A 20048-nucleotide genomic window follows, 5' to 3' on the forward strand; every position below is an offset into this window, starting at 1 on the left:
CTGGGGATAATACCTGGATCCTGCAAGCCCTTGCCTGGCTGGCAGAGAACATGAATTAAAAGTGAATAATGAAGCAGTCTAATCATGGCTGCCTCATCACCTGCCTGTCTCATTGTCATAAAATCATCCCAGAATGGTTTGGGTTGAAAGGGACCCTAAACTTCATCTCATTCCAACCTCCCCACCATGAACAGGAACACTTTCCACAAGATCAGGTTGCTCAGGGCAATTTAGAGGCATTTGATTTCCTGTTCCCCCCTAACTGTAGGATTTATATTGCAGCAGCTGAGAGAGGAATCATCTTTTGGGGCAAATAAAACTCACAGCAGGTGTTTCTTTTTTGCCTGTGCATGGGAAGAGCAAGCAGAGCTCCCCCTCTTTTCTGCTTACAGGTTTCCTATCTTGGTTATCTGGGCATTAAGTTAAAGGGATTTCCTCTAAAAGTGTTCCTAAAATTGGGACAACATTCTTGCTTTTAGGAGGAATGTTGTTTAAGTGTTGAAGAAGTGTTTAAGGCCAGGTTGGATGGAGCTCTGAGCAACCTGGTCCAGTGAAAAGTGTCCCTGCCCATGGCAGTGGGGTGGAATTAGATGATTTTTAAGGTCTCTTCCAGCCCAAACCGTTCCATGATTCTATAATTCTGTGAATACAAGTCAGAGGAGCAGTAAAGCACGAGAGAATAAATAAAGCACATCCCTGTACTGTGATTTTCCTGCAGCAGAACCGCTGGTGTGTAAGGAGCCATCCATCCATTATGTGTTGAGTCCAGCGACCAATTCCCTTTTCAGAGCTCCTCTCCAGGAGCTGTTTCTGAATTATAAAGTGATTTTTCCTTCTGCTGCTTCTTTAATTTACGTTGCTGCAGCTCTGTCAGGGTTGAGTAATGAAAAGCATTGATTACTTTGCCCTTTCTAATGGCCCTTTACATCTTTATTGGCATGTCCTGTGTGTCCCCCTGCACTCACCTCTTCTCAGGGTGCAGGACTCTTCATCTTTCTTCATGCAGATCTTTATCTCCAAACCCATTCTTTTTGCTCTTTCCATCGCTCTCCTCTAAGTGGAATCCCTTTATTCTGCTTCTTTCGCAAAGATAAAGACTCTCAGTGCTGCCAGCTGCATAAAAGTGCAAAACCACAGCTGGATTTTGTCCTTTTGGCCAAAACCTTGATGCCAGGGCAGGGTCTGCTGTGTGCTTTCATAAGGCTGAGTGTTTCCCATGCTAGATTCCATTAGGAATTAGGAGTGGCTGAGGGAGCTGGGATTGTTTATCCTGGAGAAAAGGAGGATTGGGAGAACCTTATTGCCTTGTCCCAAGCAATATAAACCATGGATTTATTAATCACAGCTAATCCATGAGGAAAAGCTGTTATGTGGTTCCAATGTCATACTATAAGAAATCAAAATTTTTGATCACATCACGTGATAAACACCCTAATGTGATACTTCTTAGGTCCTGTAAGTTATTCTGGAATCTTTTAAGGGTTCACTGGACCTCCTAAAAAAGGGGACAGGTGGAAAGGTGGCAGAAGTATGAGTCCTGCTATGAAATCAGCTCACAGCAAGTAGAATTAAGGGTAGTCTCAAACAAAACCCATTTATCTTCCCATGAGTTTTTGTCTGAAATTTCAGTCTTTACCCGAATTCTTCAACAGAGCTTTAATTTCGGAATTTAATATTTCAAAAATCTAAGCAGAGCCCTGCAGGTGAAATTGGAGTAAGTTCCATTTCCTGTGACCTGTTGCCACCTGCTGCCTGAGAATAAAGATGATGTATTTAAGTGGCAAGCAGCATTTCCATCACGTTTGTAAGGGATGAATTTTGTTGAGAGCTGGAAGATCAATCACAAAGAGAGCAGAACTCTTAGCTGGTGTAAGTCACAGCTTGGGAAAATCCTGATTTGCTCCAGCTGAATGCTTGGTCATCAGCTGAGCTGGAAGGACAGGTGATGTTTTCATCATCTGGTTGGAAATTGACTCAATCCCTTCTGAAAACAGGCTTTGAAGCCAGTGGATTCAAATCTGACCATTTACTGAAGACAAACATAATTTACATATACTTCACCTTCTCAATGGCATCACTTAAAGCCCCAAATCCACACCTAAATCTTGGATCCAGATCCAGATCATTGTCTTTATGAGTTTGCAGCTCTTTTCAGGAATGGAAAACCCACCCAGGTTTAGATGTTTGGTTGAGATCCATTCTCAGGTGTGGTTGCCAGGTTTCCTGTTGCACACTGGTGGCAGTAATGTCCCCATAATGTGTGTCCCAAGAGTGTTCTGGAAGACCAGATAATTCCAGGAAGCAGAGTTGTCTGGTATGGACCTTTTCCAGCAGCTTTTATTGAATTTGATGGTTTCCCCTTGCTGCTGGAATTACTTCATCTACCAAGCCATGTTGTGTTTGCTGATACTTGCATGGAAGACACATCTAGAGAGGTTCCTTATCAACCAAATCTTGTCTTTCCATTCAGCTTTTCTGCCTTTCTGACTTTTTTCCCCCACGCTTGCTGCTTAGCCAGATTTATGAATGCACCACCACAAATGACAGCAAAGAGAGATTTCAGTATAATGAGGCAGATTACAGAGAATTGGAATAAGTAATTTCTGTTTAGGAGTTGTTTGGTTGAGGCCCGTCTGCTAGTTTTTTGGGTATTTTTTAATTATACTTTGAAATGATAGCTCATATTGGGCACTAAAGAACAGTGTTTGCCATGCTCTGTAAAATTGCAAGATATCACATTATGTCATGGCCTTTACCTTACATGGAGGTCTCATAATGCTTGTTCTATTTAAAAAAAAATTCCATTTCCCTACTCCCTTAGGTAAATTACATTCCTTAATTGTACCACTAAGGAGCACATCCGAGCGTGGACAGGTTGTGGGAATATTTGCAATCAGAGTCTCATTCTGCCTATAAAAATAAACTGTCACTTCAGTGTGTGGTCATTGCAGAACTGATGTTACAATCCTTGAAAAGCTCTTAACGAAGCCAGGGTGTTCTTTCCTGCTGCCCAAACCTGTATGCAATCTCCAGCTTTGTTCAGATAAAACTCTCAGAGGTCTGTGAGATAACCAGCAAGTAAACATTAAACCTTTGATCATAGATCAGAAAATGGTAAGCAGGTCCCATGTAAGTACTGCAAAACATGTGTCATGGTATCTGTCCTGTAATTTCTTGTCTTGCCTGTATTTGTTTGTATTTTGGAGGTTTTCTTGTAGCTCCACTTGTTATTCAATTTGTGGTTTGTTAAGGAAAAGCCTGCAGAGAAATTCTCCTCATATTCTTGGTGCACCAGTGCTGCCAAATATAAAGGATGAGTGACAGCTTGAAATCTCCCTAGTCAGCTGTTAAAATTGTTTGGGATCTTTTTTTTGTTGGAGAGATGGATGCCTAACGAGTCCCTGGGAAAAGAGCTGCTTTCCCATTTGCAAGGCCATCATTCACAGCTAAAGTGGAGATTCCTGGGGCAGCACTTGCATCACAGAAAACTGCTTTGTCCAGTTTTCTGTCTTGTGAATGGAGATGTGGCTTGAATCTCAAGTTAATGTCCACCCAAGAATAAAGTTTCTTACAATTATCATCAAATACGGAACAAAAAAGCATTTTTTTTCAAAGCATCAGCTGGGGATATTGCACAAGACAGCAGAAAATTTTTTGACCACAGGGAAATTAGGTCAGCTTTTGGTTCTCAGTGTCATAGGGACCATCAGCTGCAGAGTAAAGCAGCAATACAGATATTACAGTCTGCACATCAGCTCTTCACTTGTCCGTTTTAGTCACTCGAAAGCGTGACACGTCCCAGTGTTGGTGTCTTCCATGTGCTGTGGAAGTCCAAGTGTCTGTGACCCGAGTACCAACAGCCATCGTGACAGACCAGTCTCTGCTGCAACTGTTCCCCTTCCCCTGGCAACCTGCAGTGATTGTATTTTGTCTCCTTCCCTTGGGAAAACCACGGTGGTGGATTAGGGGAGGAGTGGGAAGGGCGTGGAAGGGGGAGGGAGGGATCTGCATCCTTCCTCCCCACCTCCAGTTTTCTGCATGACTGCACCATGGGGAAGTTGTCCCTCCTGGTTGGGTAGTATGAGTGTGAAAACCTCTTCTTGCTTCTCTGGGAGAGAGCTCAGGAAACATCTCCACGAGGAGATGTTGGCTGGAGAAATCTTGTGGGTTTAGGAGGGTGGATTAAAATCCCACCTGGAAGTGGGTGAGGTGGAGCTGAGCTCTCTTTCCCTCTCCCTCGGCAGGGCATCCCTGTGGAGCTCCTGTGTGGTTTTGCCCCTGCTGGCTCTCACCTGGATGTCTGCAGTCCTGGCAATCACCGACCGGCGCTCGGCGCTTTTCCAGATCCTCTTTGCCGTCTTTGACTCCTTGGAGGGATTTGTCATCGTCATGGTCCATTGCATCCTCAGGAGGGAGGTGAGAGGGACGAGTCGTTATCTTTTATAAAATCAGCGTATTTCCCATAAAAAGTCACCTCAGAAAGTCCAACCAGCCTGATAACTTCTCTAACTCTACAAAGTTTTGCCTTTGGGGAGATGATGACCACAGAAATGACCGTGACATTTTCAGTCGGAGGGAAGGAAGTGTAAATCAGAGTGGAATTTGGTGGGCAGTCTGGGATAACTCATCAGGCTTTGCTTGTTTAGCATCAAAATTCACATTTTCAGGATGTTGTATCCCACCTCCAAAAAGGCAACATTAAAGAAGTCATTTGCATTAAAGATAAACTGAGATTTACAGGATGAAATCTGTGCTGGTATTAACACCTTGATGTTCCAGCTAGGAAGTATAGCCAGCAATAATCAGGCAGGGAAATTGAGGAAATTCTCTTCAGCCTCCCTGTGGAGATTTAAAATGGTGAATTATATCAGGGAAGAAAAGGACGAATCTTTTATGTTTCTTTTATTCTTTTCGTCCTACTGAGTAGAGAGACTATTAATAACAGAGACAGGAAGGTGCTTTTTTTTTCAATACACATTTTATCTTCTTACAGTTCCTTTAAATTAAGTAAAACAGATTAATTTCTTATGTCAGGCCAATGAAATCAATGGAATTACACCACTGGCTTGGCTGAGACTCCTTCCACTAATTGTATTATGAATATGAGCCTGCATTTAACTCCCATTGCAGTCACTGGGATTGGTTTTTTTCCAATTATTTCAGCGAGTTTGGGACCAGATTTTTATTACAGCATCATAATCAGACTTTGTAGACACCAATACAATGATTAATGCAAGAGCATCCATTGTAAACATATTGCAAGCTGTAAAATAAAGGACATTTTTATTCCTGACTATATAAATCAAGCAAATAAAAGCAACCTATGCAGTGACCCAGGACTGCTGGAAAACCTTTGAGTTGCTCTTCAGTGTGTGAAATATGTAACACATAAACCATGTGAAAGAAATGCTTGGATGCTGCCAAAGCAGGGTCTGTGTTCTTTTGATCGAACAAGGACTGGTTTTATTCTTTATTTCAGCAGAATTTAATGTGGTTTGCCCTGTGTGCCCCTGACCTTTGCCAATCTGTTGCTGCAGGTCCAGGATGCTGTGAAATGCAGGGTTGTGGATCGTCAGGAAGAAGGGAATGGAGACTCAGGGGGGTCATTTCAGAATGGACATGCTCAGCTAATGGTAGGAAAACTCCCACCTCCTCTGTCATTAGGGGATTTGTGGGAATTTTTAACTCATAACTGATAAGCTCAGGGCTCTGTCCATCACAGATCCTGAAATCACCGTTCTTATTTCCTCTAAACTGTTTCTTGAGCAAACATAACCCTTTGAACAGACTTTTTCACACAAATCTGCGGGGTTGCATCGTAATTTTAAGGTTTGCAAACTTACACACCAGGTGTTGCAGACACCTTGGTGAGATCCTTTCTTTCCCAGAAAAATAAAGAGCCAAAATCAAAATAAACCTCCCAGGTCATCCATTCTTTTTCATCCCCATCACACTGCCTTGTCCTGGCTGGAGCTAGGAGGTAGTAGTTTAATACTATTTTAATCACAGTCTGTGGGGTTATTATCATAAAGATGTTGTCTCAAAGGGATTTGTTTCCTTCAAAAGCACACTTTGCTTCACTGGGAATACAATTTAAGCTCTGTAAATCATGGTCCTGTTGTGTAAGTCCTTTACAAACAGTGAAAGAATAAGCTGTGGGGCTTTGTCCTGCATCTGCTTCACTGTTATGATGTAGTTGATACAAGAAACATTTAATTTCGGAGGTTGAGGTAAAGATATCAGGAGAATCAGAGGATTTGAACAACTTCCAAAAGCCTCTGGTTAATATTAGAGCTACAGCACAACCCAGTGATGTTTTCTTTCCAGTCACTCCCGTGCTGAGCAGTTTGTGCAAAGCCTCATTTCAAACAGCACAGTCTTGGAGTCAAGACACCAGGAGAGGTTTAATTCCACCACACCTCGGTGGTGTTTGCTAAAAACAGGTGCCTCATTTCTCATCTAAATGCGGAGTCTTCTCATTTTCAGACAGGTTCTCGCTCTGCCTAATTGTGGGTAATTAGAAAGGCCCTTGCATGCCTGGTGTTTTTCCCTCTTCAGTAATAGACACCATAATCACATCCAGTCTCAATCTTCTCCTCCATAAGTTAACACCCAGAGCTTTTTTTATTCTCCCTCTGTGAATCACGTGCCTTCAAGTTATTTATATAACCCCCTTCAGATTCTCGGCGTCCTGAAAAAAATGTGGATCCTGTATTTGTCATTCTGTTGTCGCCATCCCAAGTCTCAGGGGTTTGTATCTCTGTACAACTCCTCGTTTCCATTCATTATCAGCCACCTTGCAAAATTCTGCGTCAGCTGCAAGCTTTTCAGCAATGTTGCATTTCCTCCTGCGCTGCTGATGGGCGTGTGGAGGAGCAGGGAGCTTACAATCACTTTCCTCACATTCCAGCACAAAAAGCTGCGGAATCTGGCTGTGAGTGATGACTCCTCACTGATATTTTTAGAGGGGTGCAATGTTATTTTGTTGTAAAATCACCAAAGAAATTCAAAGCTTTGCAGGATGGCGTTTTTGCTGTTACCTTTCCCATTAATCTCCAAATCTGCCCAACTAGTGAAAAGGAGCTTAGCTGAGTAGAACTGTTTTCCCCGCAAAATCTTGTTGACTGGTATTAAATATAAACCTATCTTTCATTTATTTATCAGCAGAACTAGTGCAGGCTGTTCAGCTGCATTTTTCTGGAACTGCTATCATGAAAATGAGATTAAATTTTTCTGTGTCATCCCATTTGCCCATTCGAATGTTAGTTCAGTGTTCTTTCTCTTCTGTTCTTTTCAGATTTGTTTGATATCCCAAATAATTTACTGGGAAATTGCCATCAAGAAGGTTGAGATAATTCAAAAACTCCTGGCTCTCAAAGTGTTTATCCCAGGGGGATGGGGATTGTCCCCACATTCTTCTCAGTATTCAAATGGATTTCATTTCATCACATTAATACAATCACGTGAAGTGCCTTTCTGAAATGATACCAGAAATAATCAGTGAACTCTTCTACCTTTTGCCAGTCTGCAGCTTCCCCATTACTCCATGAAAGCTCACAGCCCGCTGTGACTCAGTTTATCCACCTCTTTGAAATGTTATCTGCTCAAAGCTTCAGAAAAAGGATTAACTCCTACTGGGAGAAGAAAGGAGTTCCCTTTGGCTGTGCAGACCACTTGAAAAAGTTATTCAGCCTTTGTGCCTGCAGGAGCCATTGATTTTATATGTTAAGAGTTTCAGAAGCAGAGACTTGTTCCCACTCCATGTGGCTTGGTGACAGATCACAAGAAAGCCCAGTGGGGATGGAACGTTCCCAGCAGGATCCCCACATCTCTTTAACAAGTGCAGGGGAATCCACTTAAAAATTGTGTGTGGAGTGATATATGCAGGACAGTTTGGGCCAGGAATCTGTTCCCTGTTTTATTAGAAGTGTGCATAAACGTGTTCCAGGGGGATATCTGAATCTGCAGCCCAGGAATGTGTGAATGGATGAGCAGATGAACCCCAGCTGAAAAGCAATGTTGCAGCTTTATCAGTGATAAAATTCAAAAGACAACAGGTGGAAAAAAGTTGTCCATGTTTCAAAATCCAAACAAAACCTCTCTCCTCCACTCTTCAGGCAATGGCTGTGCCCACCTCACTAATTAAAGTGGGGGTTCTGCATTTTCCAAATGGCTTTCTGCCCTCCACTGCCTCCTTTTGACCACATCCTCTGTGTTCTCTGTCTTTCAGACCGATTTCGAGAAGGACGTGGACATGGCTTGTAGATCAGGTGAGCACATCACAGGTGAGAATCAGCAAGTGACCTGGTTTGGGGATTGAACTAGGCCATTTTTTCCCTCCTTTTTTATTTCCTTTGTGTGTGTCTCGGTGCCTTGCATGTCCTCCTGTGGGTTTGCCCTTGCTCTCAACCCTGGCCAAAAGAAAGCAACACCCCCAATTCTCCCTTTGCTTTTTCTATTTTCCTGTAGCTCTTTTGGCTTTTTAATTTAGATCAATCCATGCCTCTGAGGTGTTGTTTTTTGCCTTGCAACACGATGGCAGAGAAGAGCATCAAGGAAGAAGAGATGGGATTCATCTCTTCCTGCTGTGATCCTTCTTTGTTCCAGCAACTCCTGCCCAGGTGTGGTCACACCAAACTCAGGCAGCTCTGTGCTCAGGAAAGGTTTCTTTGTAGAAAGTCTGGAATCTGGAAAGCCTTCCCACTACTCCACCTGGCTCCAAGCACTCTTCTGGGAAGCTTGGAAGTGGTCAGGTCTCTCCTCCTCTTCCTGCTCCTTTCTGCTGTGTGTTTGTCACACAGGTTCCTTTGGATCCCGACGATGTGCATGAGTTGAGAGCTCCTTTTCCCAGTAATCCCAGGGGTGTCTGTGCTGCCTGGATTCTCCCTGGCTGCCTGTTCCTCTCTGCAGGTCTCGTCCTCTCCTGGTCCTGGCATGCCTGACCTTTTGGCTGAGGTTATTTTTCTTACCCTTTGGAGACATTGAGCTTTGGTTTGCCCTCCCAGACTTCTCCTCTGCCAAGCAAGAGAAATACCAGCTTGCTTGGAACTTGCATAGAATTCATATCTTCCAAACCAGGATCTTCCCAAGCCAAGGACAGCACACTCCAGTTACCACTTTGGCAAAGCTTCTCTCTCTCTGTCTGTCTTTTTAGTAATCTTCCTTTTTTTCCTTCCATCTTTCCTTTTTCCTTGTCTTCCTTCCTCCTCCCCTTCTTGCCCTGCCCTGCCTTTTTTCTTTCTCTCCTCCTCTCTCTCTTTCTATAAACACCTACCTGTCCTTTTCATTTATCTTTTTCTTTATCTCATCTATCATTTATTTATCTGCTTCTAATGTATTTATCTATAATTCATCTCTTTCATTCTGTCTCGCAATCACTTATTTATCTCTGTCCTCAGCTGTCTGTCTTGCTGTACCTGTTATTTATGTATTTTTATCTGTCAACATTTGTCCTTGTCACTGTGTTTCTGTGTATTGTCTGTCACTGTCACTATCATTTATCTGTCTAATATCTATCTATATCTTATTTATCTTTTCCTGTCCTTCTCTCTGCCTCACTCCCTCTCCCTGTGCTTATCACAGTCACAGTATATTTATCTCACTTACCCCTGTGATATCTTATTTCATGGTCTCTTTCTGTCCATTTATCTCTTTTCAAGGCCTGTCCAATTTTTTTCTTTCTGTTTCTCTGTCTCACACTCTCTAATCTAATTTCTAGCTGTCTGCCTCTTCTCATTTGTCTCCCTCATTCTCTTTTGACACCGAATATCTCAGTCCCAAAAAAATCACGTGTGAAAAATGTGTGTGTGAGGCCAGGTCTGAGTCGAGGAGATGCTCAGTGAGTATTCACCAGGCACAGAGTCAGCTTCAAACCACAACAGACCCCGTATTTGTGCTTTAAAGGAGATTTTCTCAATCTGCTTCCACACCTCTTAATCCCAAATCAAGTTTCCCAGAGGAGAGGGAGGAGCTGATTTGTTTCACGTGATTTCAGGGCAGCAGCCCCTGGATCAGCACCTTGCCAACACGCTAAGTTTTCCCTCCTTTGGCAGCATCCAGCTCTACAATTTGTTTGTTGGGGTCTGCCTGGAGAGATTCTCCTCCTCTCATAAAGTGCTATTAGATTGTGCCAAGATAAGGAATTAATAATAAACCTCATTTCAGCGACCTTTCGGAATGATGCATCATCCCATGCACTCTGCATATTGAAAAATAAAAACCAGGCACTTGTCCAGTGCTTTTTGGCCATTATTTCTCCTGGAGAGACCATCTCCCCTGTTCTGATGGATTGGAGGTGTGGCTGATACCACTCATAACCCCCTCACCTAGATCCCCTGGTAGGATTTAGTCCAGGGCTTGGTGTTGAAAGCTCACTCCACTCCATGCTTGGAGATTGCCAAGTGGAAACCTCTCCAAACCTATTCCCTGCAGCTGCTGTGAGCATGGAGAAGAGCCTGTATCAATAAACCTTGCTGGGACTCCCAGGTGAAGGGTTTGACTTGCTCTGATTTATCCCAGCGATGCCAGGATGATCCTGGCTGTTGTGGTTGCATCCAGAGTTTTTAGCTTTAAAAGATTTTGAAAAGTTCTTTTTCTTCTCCTTGGTGTCCTGCTCATCCTGCCTTGCCTGCTCTGTAGTCCTCAGTGCCATGGGATTTTCATGTCCCATCTCTGTTCCAGGTGGAGCAGTTGAATAATGTCAGGTTACCCCAAAAATCCTTCTCCCTGGTCCTAAAAAAATTCATTTACCTATTTTTTTATTTCCCCCTGAGATGGGTGAAAGGGGAACATGTATTTATTTCTTTTTTCCTGTGCTGAAATCCTGGGTAAGTAGTCCCCACAACAATTTGTCCCACAGTCTGATTTCCATGATTTTCTGATTTTCCTTTTGGGGAGAGATCATTATTTTCCCCAGATCTTTGTTACAGTTTGAAGTCAGCTGAGCAATAGATTGTTGTTCCTAGAAAAGGAGCGGATTTTTTTTTCTTTTTTCTTTTTTTTTTTCTTTTTATGGTGGATGGTGTTGTGTGAGAATGAGTATCCAAGAGTCCTTTATGACATGCTCACTTCCTCCTCTTTTCAAAGTTTTCCTCTTTTTTTTTAAGGAACATTCCTGTCACCACTTGCTTTCCTGAAGAGAAATTGCAAATTGCTAAATAATGAGCTCTCACAAAGGCTTGCTGTAATTGCTGGAATGTAAGATCTTTTGGAGAGCAGTCTGAAATTCATAACAAAATATGGTTTATTTCAAAATACCAATTTATTAACACTGAAACTGTTAAGGGAAAAGAAGCATTTTAGTGAGTTAATAAAAAATATAAAATTTGAAGGAAGTTGGAACTCGATGATCTTCTGAGGTCTCTTCCAACCTATGCCAGTTGATGACTCTACGAAATCATTGATAATGATGTATTCAGCTATTTTCTGAATTAAAATAATGGTTTTACATGAAAGCAACCTTTTATTTTAAAGAATTCTACTCCACAGGTTAATAATATATAGATTTCGTATGTATATATATGTATATGCATACACTAGATGTACTAAATATATAAAATGTTTTTCAATGTATTTTTTCCAATATGTTGGCGTAGATGGGACTTTTGGCCATGGTTACATTGGAAAATTCACCTCACAGAGAGCTGTCTCAAAAAAAGGAATTTTTTTTTCCTCCTTACCTTTACTTTTGCCTTCAGTAATCGTGGATTTTAAAAATACAACTAGTGTTAAACACTGTTGTGCCTCTCTGGGAGAGGTACTGGCAGGATGTGACTGTGGGAGGTGTCTTTGTGTCACCAAAACCCCAGGTGACATGCTGAGCACACTTCTCTGTCTCCCCAGTGCTGAACAAAGACATCACCGCGTGCAGAACCTCGACCATCACAGGGACCCTGAAGCGCCCATCGCTGCCGGATGAGGAAAAATTGAAACTCAACCACCAGAAAGGCTCATCCAACTTCAACAGTCTTCCAGCCAACGTCTCCAAGATGCACCTTCAGGGCTCCCCACACTACCTGGGCGCCATCAACCTGAACGAGTTCAGCAACCACTCCCTCACCCTGAAGAAGGACAAGAACCAACCGCCGAAATCCATCTACATCTGCGACGGGGACATCTTCAAGAAGTTGGACTCGGAGCTCTCCCGGGCGCAGGAGCAGACCCTGGACACCAGCTACGTCATCCTGCCCACCAACACGTCCACCTTGAGGGCCAAACCCAAAGATGAGAGCAAATACAGCATCAACATTGACCAGATGCCTCAGACGCGGCTCATCCACCTCAGCATGGCCACCGACCCTGGCTTTGTGGTCAAGAGTCCACCGCGGGAGCCGGTGGGCATGGCGTGCAGTGAGGTGCAGGGTTCCTCCATGATCCAGCAGCAGCAGCAGCTGGCTCCACAGAACATCTCCAACGAGTCACAGATCCCCAACAGCCTGTGTGACGCGGGTGACTCGGGGAATTCGGGTGTGGTGTCCAAGAGCGAGACGGTCTCCACCCTCTCCATGAGCTCCTTGGAGGTGAGTGTGGGAATTGCTGCATTGTTCTCAGCCCAGGGGGGTGTTCTGCCCTCAATCTGCCCATTCCAGGGGTTGGAAAAGAAGAATTTAGGGAAAATGAAGCCCAGGATGCAGTGCCAGTGTCGTTACCATGAGGAACCACTGTTGTGTCATATTATTTTGGAATGTGTTGTTTAAAATTTCTCACAACTTCCACAGATGCATTCCATTGTTGGATCAACTCTCTTTAGCCCCACAGGTGCTGCAAAGTCAGAGAAAATTGTTAATTTGTCAAAAATTGTTAATTTTGTCAAATGAAATTACTGTTCATTTTAATGTCAGGCATAGGGCCTGCCTTAGCTTTTCTCCATTTGTCCTCTGCCTCTATTTCGCACTTTGATGGTTTCAGTCATGATAGAGATGAGAAAACCCAGGTTGGGCAGGGCTTGGAGCAGCCTGGTCTAGTGCAATGTGTCCCTGCCCATGGCAGAAAGTTGGAACTGGATGATCTTTTAGGTCCCTTCCAATCCAAACCATTCTGTGATTCAAAAATTCTGAATATTTGGCATTTCCCATCATGAAGAGCCAGAGAAACACATACAAGGTGTAGGAAGAAGGAAAAGGAGAAGGACTCTGCCTGTTTTATCTTCTCTGTTGTTGTTTCAACCCTTCACTAACCTTCACCCATCTCTTTCTTTCCCAAATACCCAGAGGCGGAAATCCCGGTACGCAGAGCTAGATTTTGAGGTGAGTACATCCCTTTCTCAGTGTTGGTCCTAAATTTTTTGAGCCACCCTCTCCAATTATCTCACCTTTAGCAGAGCACAGAAATTCCATATTAATCCTGCTCTTTTACGGAAAGGAAAGTCCTTCTAGAAATTGCCCTGCTTCTCCTTCTGGGCAGCAGAAGGTAGAAGTGAAATGCAGACAGGTCAGATTAAAAAGAAAATGTGATTGTGGAACAGTTTCTAATGAAATTACCCAAATTCTACATTTTTGGGTGAGCTCTGAACACATTTACAAAGGTGGCAGGCTGAGGACAGGCTGGGCATGGGGTCAGGTATCAGTTAAAGGACAGCAAACCTTCCTCAGATACTGACAGTCAAGCTGAAATTCTGCAGCATAAAGATTCGATGGTTGCAAGTTTAGGGTAATTACAAGATCAAAAATTAGTAATTTCCACTTTCTCCCACCATCTCACCATGAAAATAAAGCCAAATCTACTCTGGGTCCCCAGTAAATGCTGAAGGTATTTTAGGCACCTGCAGGAAGACAGAGCTGGGATTTAATAACATAACTCTGGTGGGAGATGTGTTCCTAATGAACGGGGTTTGCTGACCTGTGGTCCTTTGTGTTTACTCCAGAAAATCATGCACACAAGAAAACGTCACCAAGACATGTTCCAGGACCTGAACAGAAAACTCCAGCACGCAGAGAAGGAGAAGGAATCTCCAACAACGGACAGCAAGGTTAGTCAGACACTTCCAGAAGCCCTCTGGTGTCAGCAGGAGCATGGAAAACAGCAGGAAAATTTAGGAGCACTCCCTGAAAACTTTTCTTTGATTTTCTGTCCATGGTGTTGTCTTCCCTGTGTCTGTTCTTTGCATTCCCTTCCAGGTCATCCCATTGTGCCCTTCCATCCACTCTGTGGTAGGAACTGGAAATTGGATTGACCATTGGGAAGTCTGGGTGGAAAGTGGAGAGGGCAGAAAGAGGGTAAAGCAGGAAGCATCTCCCCTCCCTTTTGGGGATGAGGAAGAGGCCAAGGTGGCAGTGGTGGGATATTTAGGATATGAAGGTGCCTGGAGGTCTGGAGCATCTGTCCTATGAGGAAAGGCAGAGAAAATTTGGGTTGTTCAGCCTGGAGAAGAGAAGGCTCCATGTTGACCTTATTGTGGCCTTTCAGTCCCTACTGCTGGAGAGGGACTTTGACAAGGTCAGGTAGTGACAGGATCACGACAACCAGCAAGGTGTGAGGGCTTGAACCTAAAAAAAAGTAGGGTTAGATTAAATATTGGAAAAAAATTCTTCCCTGTGAGAGTGGGGAGGCTCTGGCACAGGTTGGCTGTGGCTGCCCCATCCCTGGAAGTGTCCAAGTCCAGGTTGGACATGGCTTGGAGCAACCTGGGATAGTGGAAGGTGTCCCCTGCCCATGGCAGGGGGTGGAACTGGATGATTTTTATGGTCTTTTTTAACCCAAACCATTCTGTGATCCTGTGATACACATGGAGCAAAGTTCCAGGGAAAAGGGGACTTTAAAGGAGACAGACTTAAGGAAGGAACTTTCAGCCTCTCTGGGATGCAGAGATCTGGGACTGAAAACAGATATCAGGAGGCTGTGTGGTGTTCTGGATAATAAAGTAAGGAAGAGCAGGCAGATGGCACCTTCCACGTGTCTCAGCCAGCTGGGCAAGGACTGAAAGGTGCAAGGAATTCTGTCAGCTCCAGCTGAAGGGAAAAACAAGTGGCAGAGCCAGGTTGGCAGTGAGAAATTAAATCTGGGGTTCCCTGCACTCAGGAGACTAACAAGGTGAGATAATGATAACAATTCTTGGTTATTTGTAATCAAAGTCCCTCACAAGAAGAAAGACATTGAGGTTCTGGAGAGAGAAGAGCCACAGAGATGGGGAAGAGTCTGAGGGAGCTGGGGGGACTCAGCCTGGAGAAAAGGAGGTTCTGGGGGGACCTTCTTGCTCTCCTCAACTCCCTGACAGGAGGGTGGAGCCAGGAGGGGATTGGTGTTTTCTCACTGGTGAAAAGTGATAGAACAAGAGGAATCAGCTCCAGTTGCACCAGGAGAGATTCATGTTGGATATCTGGAAAAATTTCCTCACTGAAAGGGTGACCAAGCCTCGGAACAGCCTGCCCAGGGAAGTGGTGGAGTGACCATCCCTGGAAGTGTTCAAAAACCCATGGAGATGTGGCACTTGGAGACATGGTTTAGTGGTGGCCTTGGCAGTGCTGGGTTAACAGTTGGATCAGTGATCTTGGAGGTCTTTTCCAACCTTAATGATTCCATGATCCTAAGAGAGATCCAGGATTCAGTGTCTCCTGCAATGTGGCAAATGTACCCCACTGCACTTATTTTGATGGGACTCCCTTGGAAGCAAGAGCAGAACTCAGAGGGTGACTGAACAAAAATTTGGGGTTTTTTGAGGGAAAGCAAACACTACAGAGCCTTTGGTCTGTGTTGTGACCTCACTGCATTCCTTTGCTGAAATCCGTGATGTTATCCCAGCAAATCCTACTTTTATTGCATGTGGCAAGGTGTCATTATGGGCTGTCCAGTGTAACAGAGGGGCAGTGGATCTAACAGGTTCAGATCAAAGAACCCAAAATCCCAGTGTGTCTCACTGTCACCTCTCTGCTTTTTTTTGGCAATTATTTAAGTATGACGCAGCTGTAAAACCCAAAGATGCTTAAATCCCCGCAAAAGCTAATCTGTGGTCTATTTGCAGGGGAGGTTTATAGATTGGGAAGGTTTTAGCATTTCAGAGATGCATCTATGTAGAATTAAAGTTGCTGCTGTCAGCATCAAAGAGCTCTGAGCTGCTGAAGGAGGCTCTGAAGGTGGCTTTTGCATATTGACAGAATCTTTTTCAAGTTCAAATTTTTCCCTCGGATGTAACAGGAGAAGGGGAGCTTGTGAAGATCAGGATTGGGTATTGGTTTAAAAAACATCCAAAGCAGTGCAAAGTCAAATAAATAGGGTTTTTTCCCCCTTTTTTCTCCCATTTGCTGCTGAAGACCCTGCTGGAACTCAGGCAACATCTCCAGCTCGCCCTGAGATGGCAAAGAGCAGATAACAGGGATTAAAGTATCAACAAAAGAATGTTTTCTCTTTTATGTGTGTTTAGGTTATAAAACGATGGAGTGTTTCTTCTGGTGGCAGTGATAAAACAAACCTTAGTGTAAGTCTTTCATTTGCCTTGAAGAGCACCCTGGACCAATCCCAGCCCTTTCCATGACATGAATCCCAACACATCCCTTCCCCAACAGAAAAATGCTTGCCTTGTGGGCATCAACAGGGTCATCCTGGAATACCCCAAACCCTTTTTCATCCCAGAGCAGAAGGGATATTTCCTGGCTCTCTGGTCCATCTGCCTGCAATGCTGTTGTCTCTGATTTCCCTTTTAAATAAACAACCACAAAGTTAAGCTCCCAAGTCTCTCTCCAAGCCTGGCATTTTCCCAGCCTCTCCTGGCAGGATGTCCCATTGTCCTCAGTCCTTTCCAAGATATGACGCTTTTCCTAATCTTCTTGCTGTTCCTCTCTCTTCCTTCAACTCCAAGGTCAGAAAAGTGCTGTTGAAACTGGAACTAAATGTCTGCATAGGACAGACATCCTGTGGGGATTCTTAGGAATTATTATTAGGAATTAGGAATAATTAGGAATAATTAGGAATTCCTAATTATTATTAGGAATTATTAGGGATTATTAGGAATAAGTAACCACATTAAACACACAGCTCCTCTCACTTGAACTCCTAAATTGTCAGATATAAAGGAAACACCCAACAGAAGAATGGGATGAAGGAACAGATCTTCTGTCTCTTTAGGAAGAGGGGTTGGAAATTCAACCATCACGTCTATTTACTGTTGAGAATTTCTCCAGCTTCAGGGGTGAAATCTGATTTTTATAACCCCCTTTTTTGAGGGGTTTTCAGCCAAGACACAAAGGTTTGTAGAAGCACAGGTGTTCCTCCTTTTTAAGTATCCTGGCACAAGGAAGTTTGGGATAAGTGTTAGTGCTGTGTACACTTGGAAGATAAGGAGAAATCTCCTTTGCTCACAGTCTCAGAGTAGTTACTGGCAAATCTGGAAATATAATCAGGGACTCATTAAGGTCATTAAGAATTATTAAGGTTGAAAAAGACCTCTAAGATCATCAGGTCCAACCATTAACCCACCACTAAATTGTGTCCCCAAGTGGCACAGCTAAAAATTCCTCCCAGAATGTAACTCCACCACTGCCCTGGGAAATGTGTTCCAATTCTTGTCAGCGCTTTCAGTGAAGAAATTCTTCCTAATATCCAACCTAAATCTCACCTGGCACAACTTGTGGATATTTCCCTCTTGCCCAGTCACTTACTACCTGGGAAAATAGACTGATCCCCACCTGGATACAACCTCTTTCCAGGGACTTGTAGGGAATTTTAAGGTGGAGGCAGTTTTGGGGATGAATTTGCCTTTTCCATCAACCCAGGAGTCCTAACCCAAATCCCACTGGGATTAGATCCCCACTGCCATCAGCTCCCTAATGAGTGGGGCTGGTAAGTCAGAGGTAGGCAATTCTGGGAACCAGGGTATTTCCTGGAATGCAGGCAGGTCTGAATCTTGTTCCTATTCCAGGCATTCCCAGGAATGTTTGCTATAATTATTTTGCTGGAAACCGAAGCAAATTCCTAATGCTGAAATAAGTTGAGCCTCGGAGTACAATAGTAAAGAATTGCCCTTCCTTGAGGAATAGACACGGATTTTTCCATATTTTCCCAGTTTATTACATAAAATCTATTCCATGTGACATATAGTTTGTTATATCTGTACCTCAATATAAAATGCTCCCACTGGAAGCACCCTCAGCTATTCCTGATTGAAATCACATTGTCCATGTTAAAATCATATCCAGGGGGTGTTCAAGCTTTGGCCACCTCATCCCTGCAGCAGAGAAATGTGGGCACACTCAAAATGGCTCCAAGCTGAAGGAGGAAGATTTAGATGGGATATTAGGAAAACATTCTTCCTTTTGAGGGTAGTGAGGCCCTGGAATGGAATTCCCAGAGAAGCTGTGGCTGCCTCATCCCTGGAATTGTTCCAGGCCAGGTTGGATGGGGGTTGGAGCAACCTGGGATAGTGGAAGGTGTCCCTGCCCATGGCAGGGTTTGGAATGAGATGATCTTTCAGGTCCCTTCTAACCCAAACCATTCTGATTTTTGGCTGTGTGGACCAATCAGGGATGTAGACACTAATTCCCAAAGTTAATTTTTCCATGCTAGGGAATTAAGATAGGAGCAGGACGACATCCAGCAAGATCTGATGACTGCAAGTTGAAAAGTCAGGTTTTTAAGGCACTGACAGGTTTCTGTGTGACCTTACCATGAACCTGGCAAGTCCCTTCCAACTCTGGATATTCTCTGGTAAATATTTTCTCCCTTGCAATCTTCAACTTCAGATGAGGCAAGGAAGGAGGAGATTACTTTTTTCCTTACTCAGAAGGAAGTTTCAGTGTTGTAGCCAGTACTTTTTTTCTCCTGTTAATGCTGAAATTTGGGACAGATTTTCTCTATCCACCTGAAGAGACCGAAGAATCTAAAAACAGCATCTCAGGAGCAGCTGGTTTGCTGTGCTCACCCTCCTCCCAAACCTGTGGAGGTTTCACACTGCTGCCCTTCCATGAAATCCCAGACCAAACTGGAAGCTGCTGTAGTCCCTGAGCAGAAAACCAAATGAGCTGTGTGTGTTGAATATTTATCCCCTTGACAGCTGATTTGCAACCAGGAAGCATGAAAGGAACCAAAGACTTGGAGACAACCACAGCAGGATTTGCATCAAAATACCCAGCCACCCACACCAGGCATCCTGATTAAAATTTAAAGCTCTCTTGGTGTCTGGGATGCACCAAACCCTCATTTTTAAGGCTGCAATAAACAGTGAGTGGCTTTCACCTGGATTGTAGATCTCTCTTTATAGCAGCTTTAAGGGATATTTTGCTGCCCAAATGGATGTATAGTGGAATGTTAGCTTGGTACTGACTCAGAGTTCTTCCTTCCTAATCACTCCCATCACTTTGACTTGTTCTTCACCTCCCCAGTTGCTACCAAAAAAAAGAAAAAATCCCATTGTTGGAAACCTTGCCTCAAGTTTGTTTCTCCCTTTCAAAGCCTGACCTTTGCCTGGCAGACTGCAGGCTCCACCAGGCAATTTCTTTCCCTGTTTCCTCCTAAATACACTCAGTTACCAAGGTCTGAATTCTTGTAGCTGAGAGTTCTTCACATTAAAACAGGGTAGGGGCTACTTTCAAGCTGCTTTGTACTACACAGGAAATATTTTTGCTGGGCAGATCTGTATCCTCAGGGTTTGACATCTCCAACACTGGGAGTTAATTGCTAAAGAAATTCCAGTGCTTGGGCTGGACATTGAGAGGGGTCTGTGGTTTTGTAGGCTTTAAAAAAGGCAAGCTTTGCTTTGATACCATGGAATTGATGTTCCTGCCTTCGCCCTCAACAGGAGTCCTTTGATCCAGCTCCATTAGAAAAGCTGGAATCACATCCATATCCCTCTTTTCTTGCCAGCACTTGGCTTTGCATTCATTTTGAGCAGCAGCTCTTTGCTTGTGCTGAGGTCAGCACTGGACAGAGCTCTGCAAATTCCTCGGATTTTCTCCTGGTTGATGAGCTCCTTGCTACGTTCAGCACCCTGCAGCTGGAATGGCTTTTGCTTTGGCTCCTGTCCTGGAGTTCACATGCAGGACCTGGACTCAGATTATAACTTATAGAATCACTGAATGGTTTGGGTTGGAAGGGATCTGAAAGATCATCTCATCCCAACCCCT

General features: G+C 43.8%; 1 protein-coding gene across 10 annotated transcripts in view; it reads left to right on the plus strand.

Moving 5' to 3' along the window:
* The window catches only part of ADGRB1 (adhesion G protein-coupled receptor B1), a 276988-nt gene that overhangs the window by 246989 nt on the left and 9951 nt on the right, over positions 1–20048 (plus strand). For 8 of the 10 annotated variants that reach the window (XM_085053675.1, XM_085053680.1, XM_085053673.1 and 5 more), the window contains 6 exons: positions 4245–4416; positions 5538–5633; positions 8231–8285; positions 11842–12518; positions 13209–13244; positions 13862–13966. In XM_085053675.1, coding sequence (XP_084909801.1) covers positions 4245–4416; positions 5538–5633; positions 8231–8285; positions 11842–12518; positions 13209–13244; positions 13862–13966 — 1141 coding nt within the window. The remainder of the gene's footprint in view (positions 1–4244; positions 4417–5537; positions 5634–8230; positions 8286–11841; positions 12519–13208; positions 13245–13861; positions 13967–20048) is intronic. The other 2 variants (XM_085053676.1, XM_085053682.1) reach the window with 1 other exon arrangement.

Source organism: Lichenostomus cassidix, chromosome 2, assembly GCF_008360975.1.
Source record: "Lichenostomus cassidix isolate B80296 chromosome 2, HeHo_3.0, whole genome shotgun sequence".
NCBI classification, from domain to species: domain Eukaryota; kingdom Metazoa; phylum Chordata; class Aves; order Passeriformes; family Meliphagidae; genus Lichenostomus; species Lichenostomus cassidix.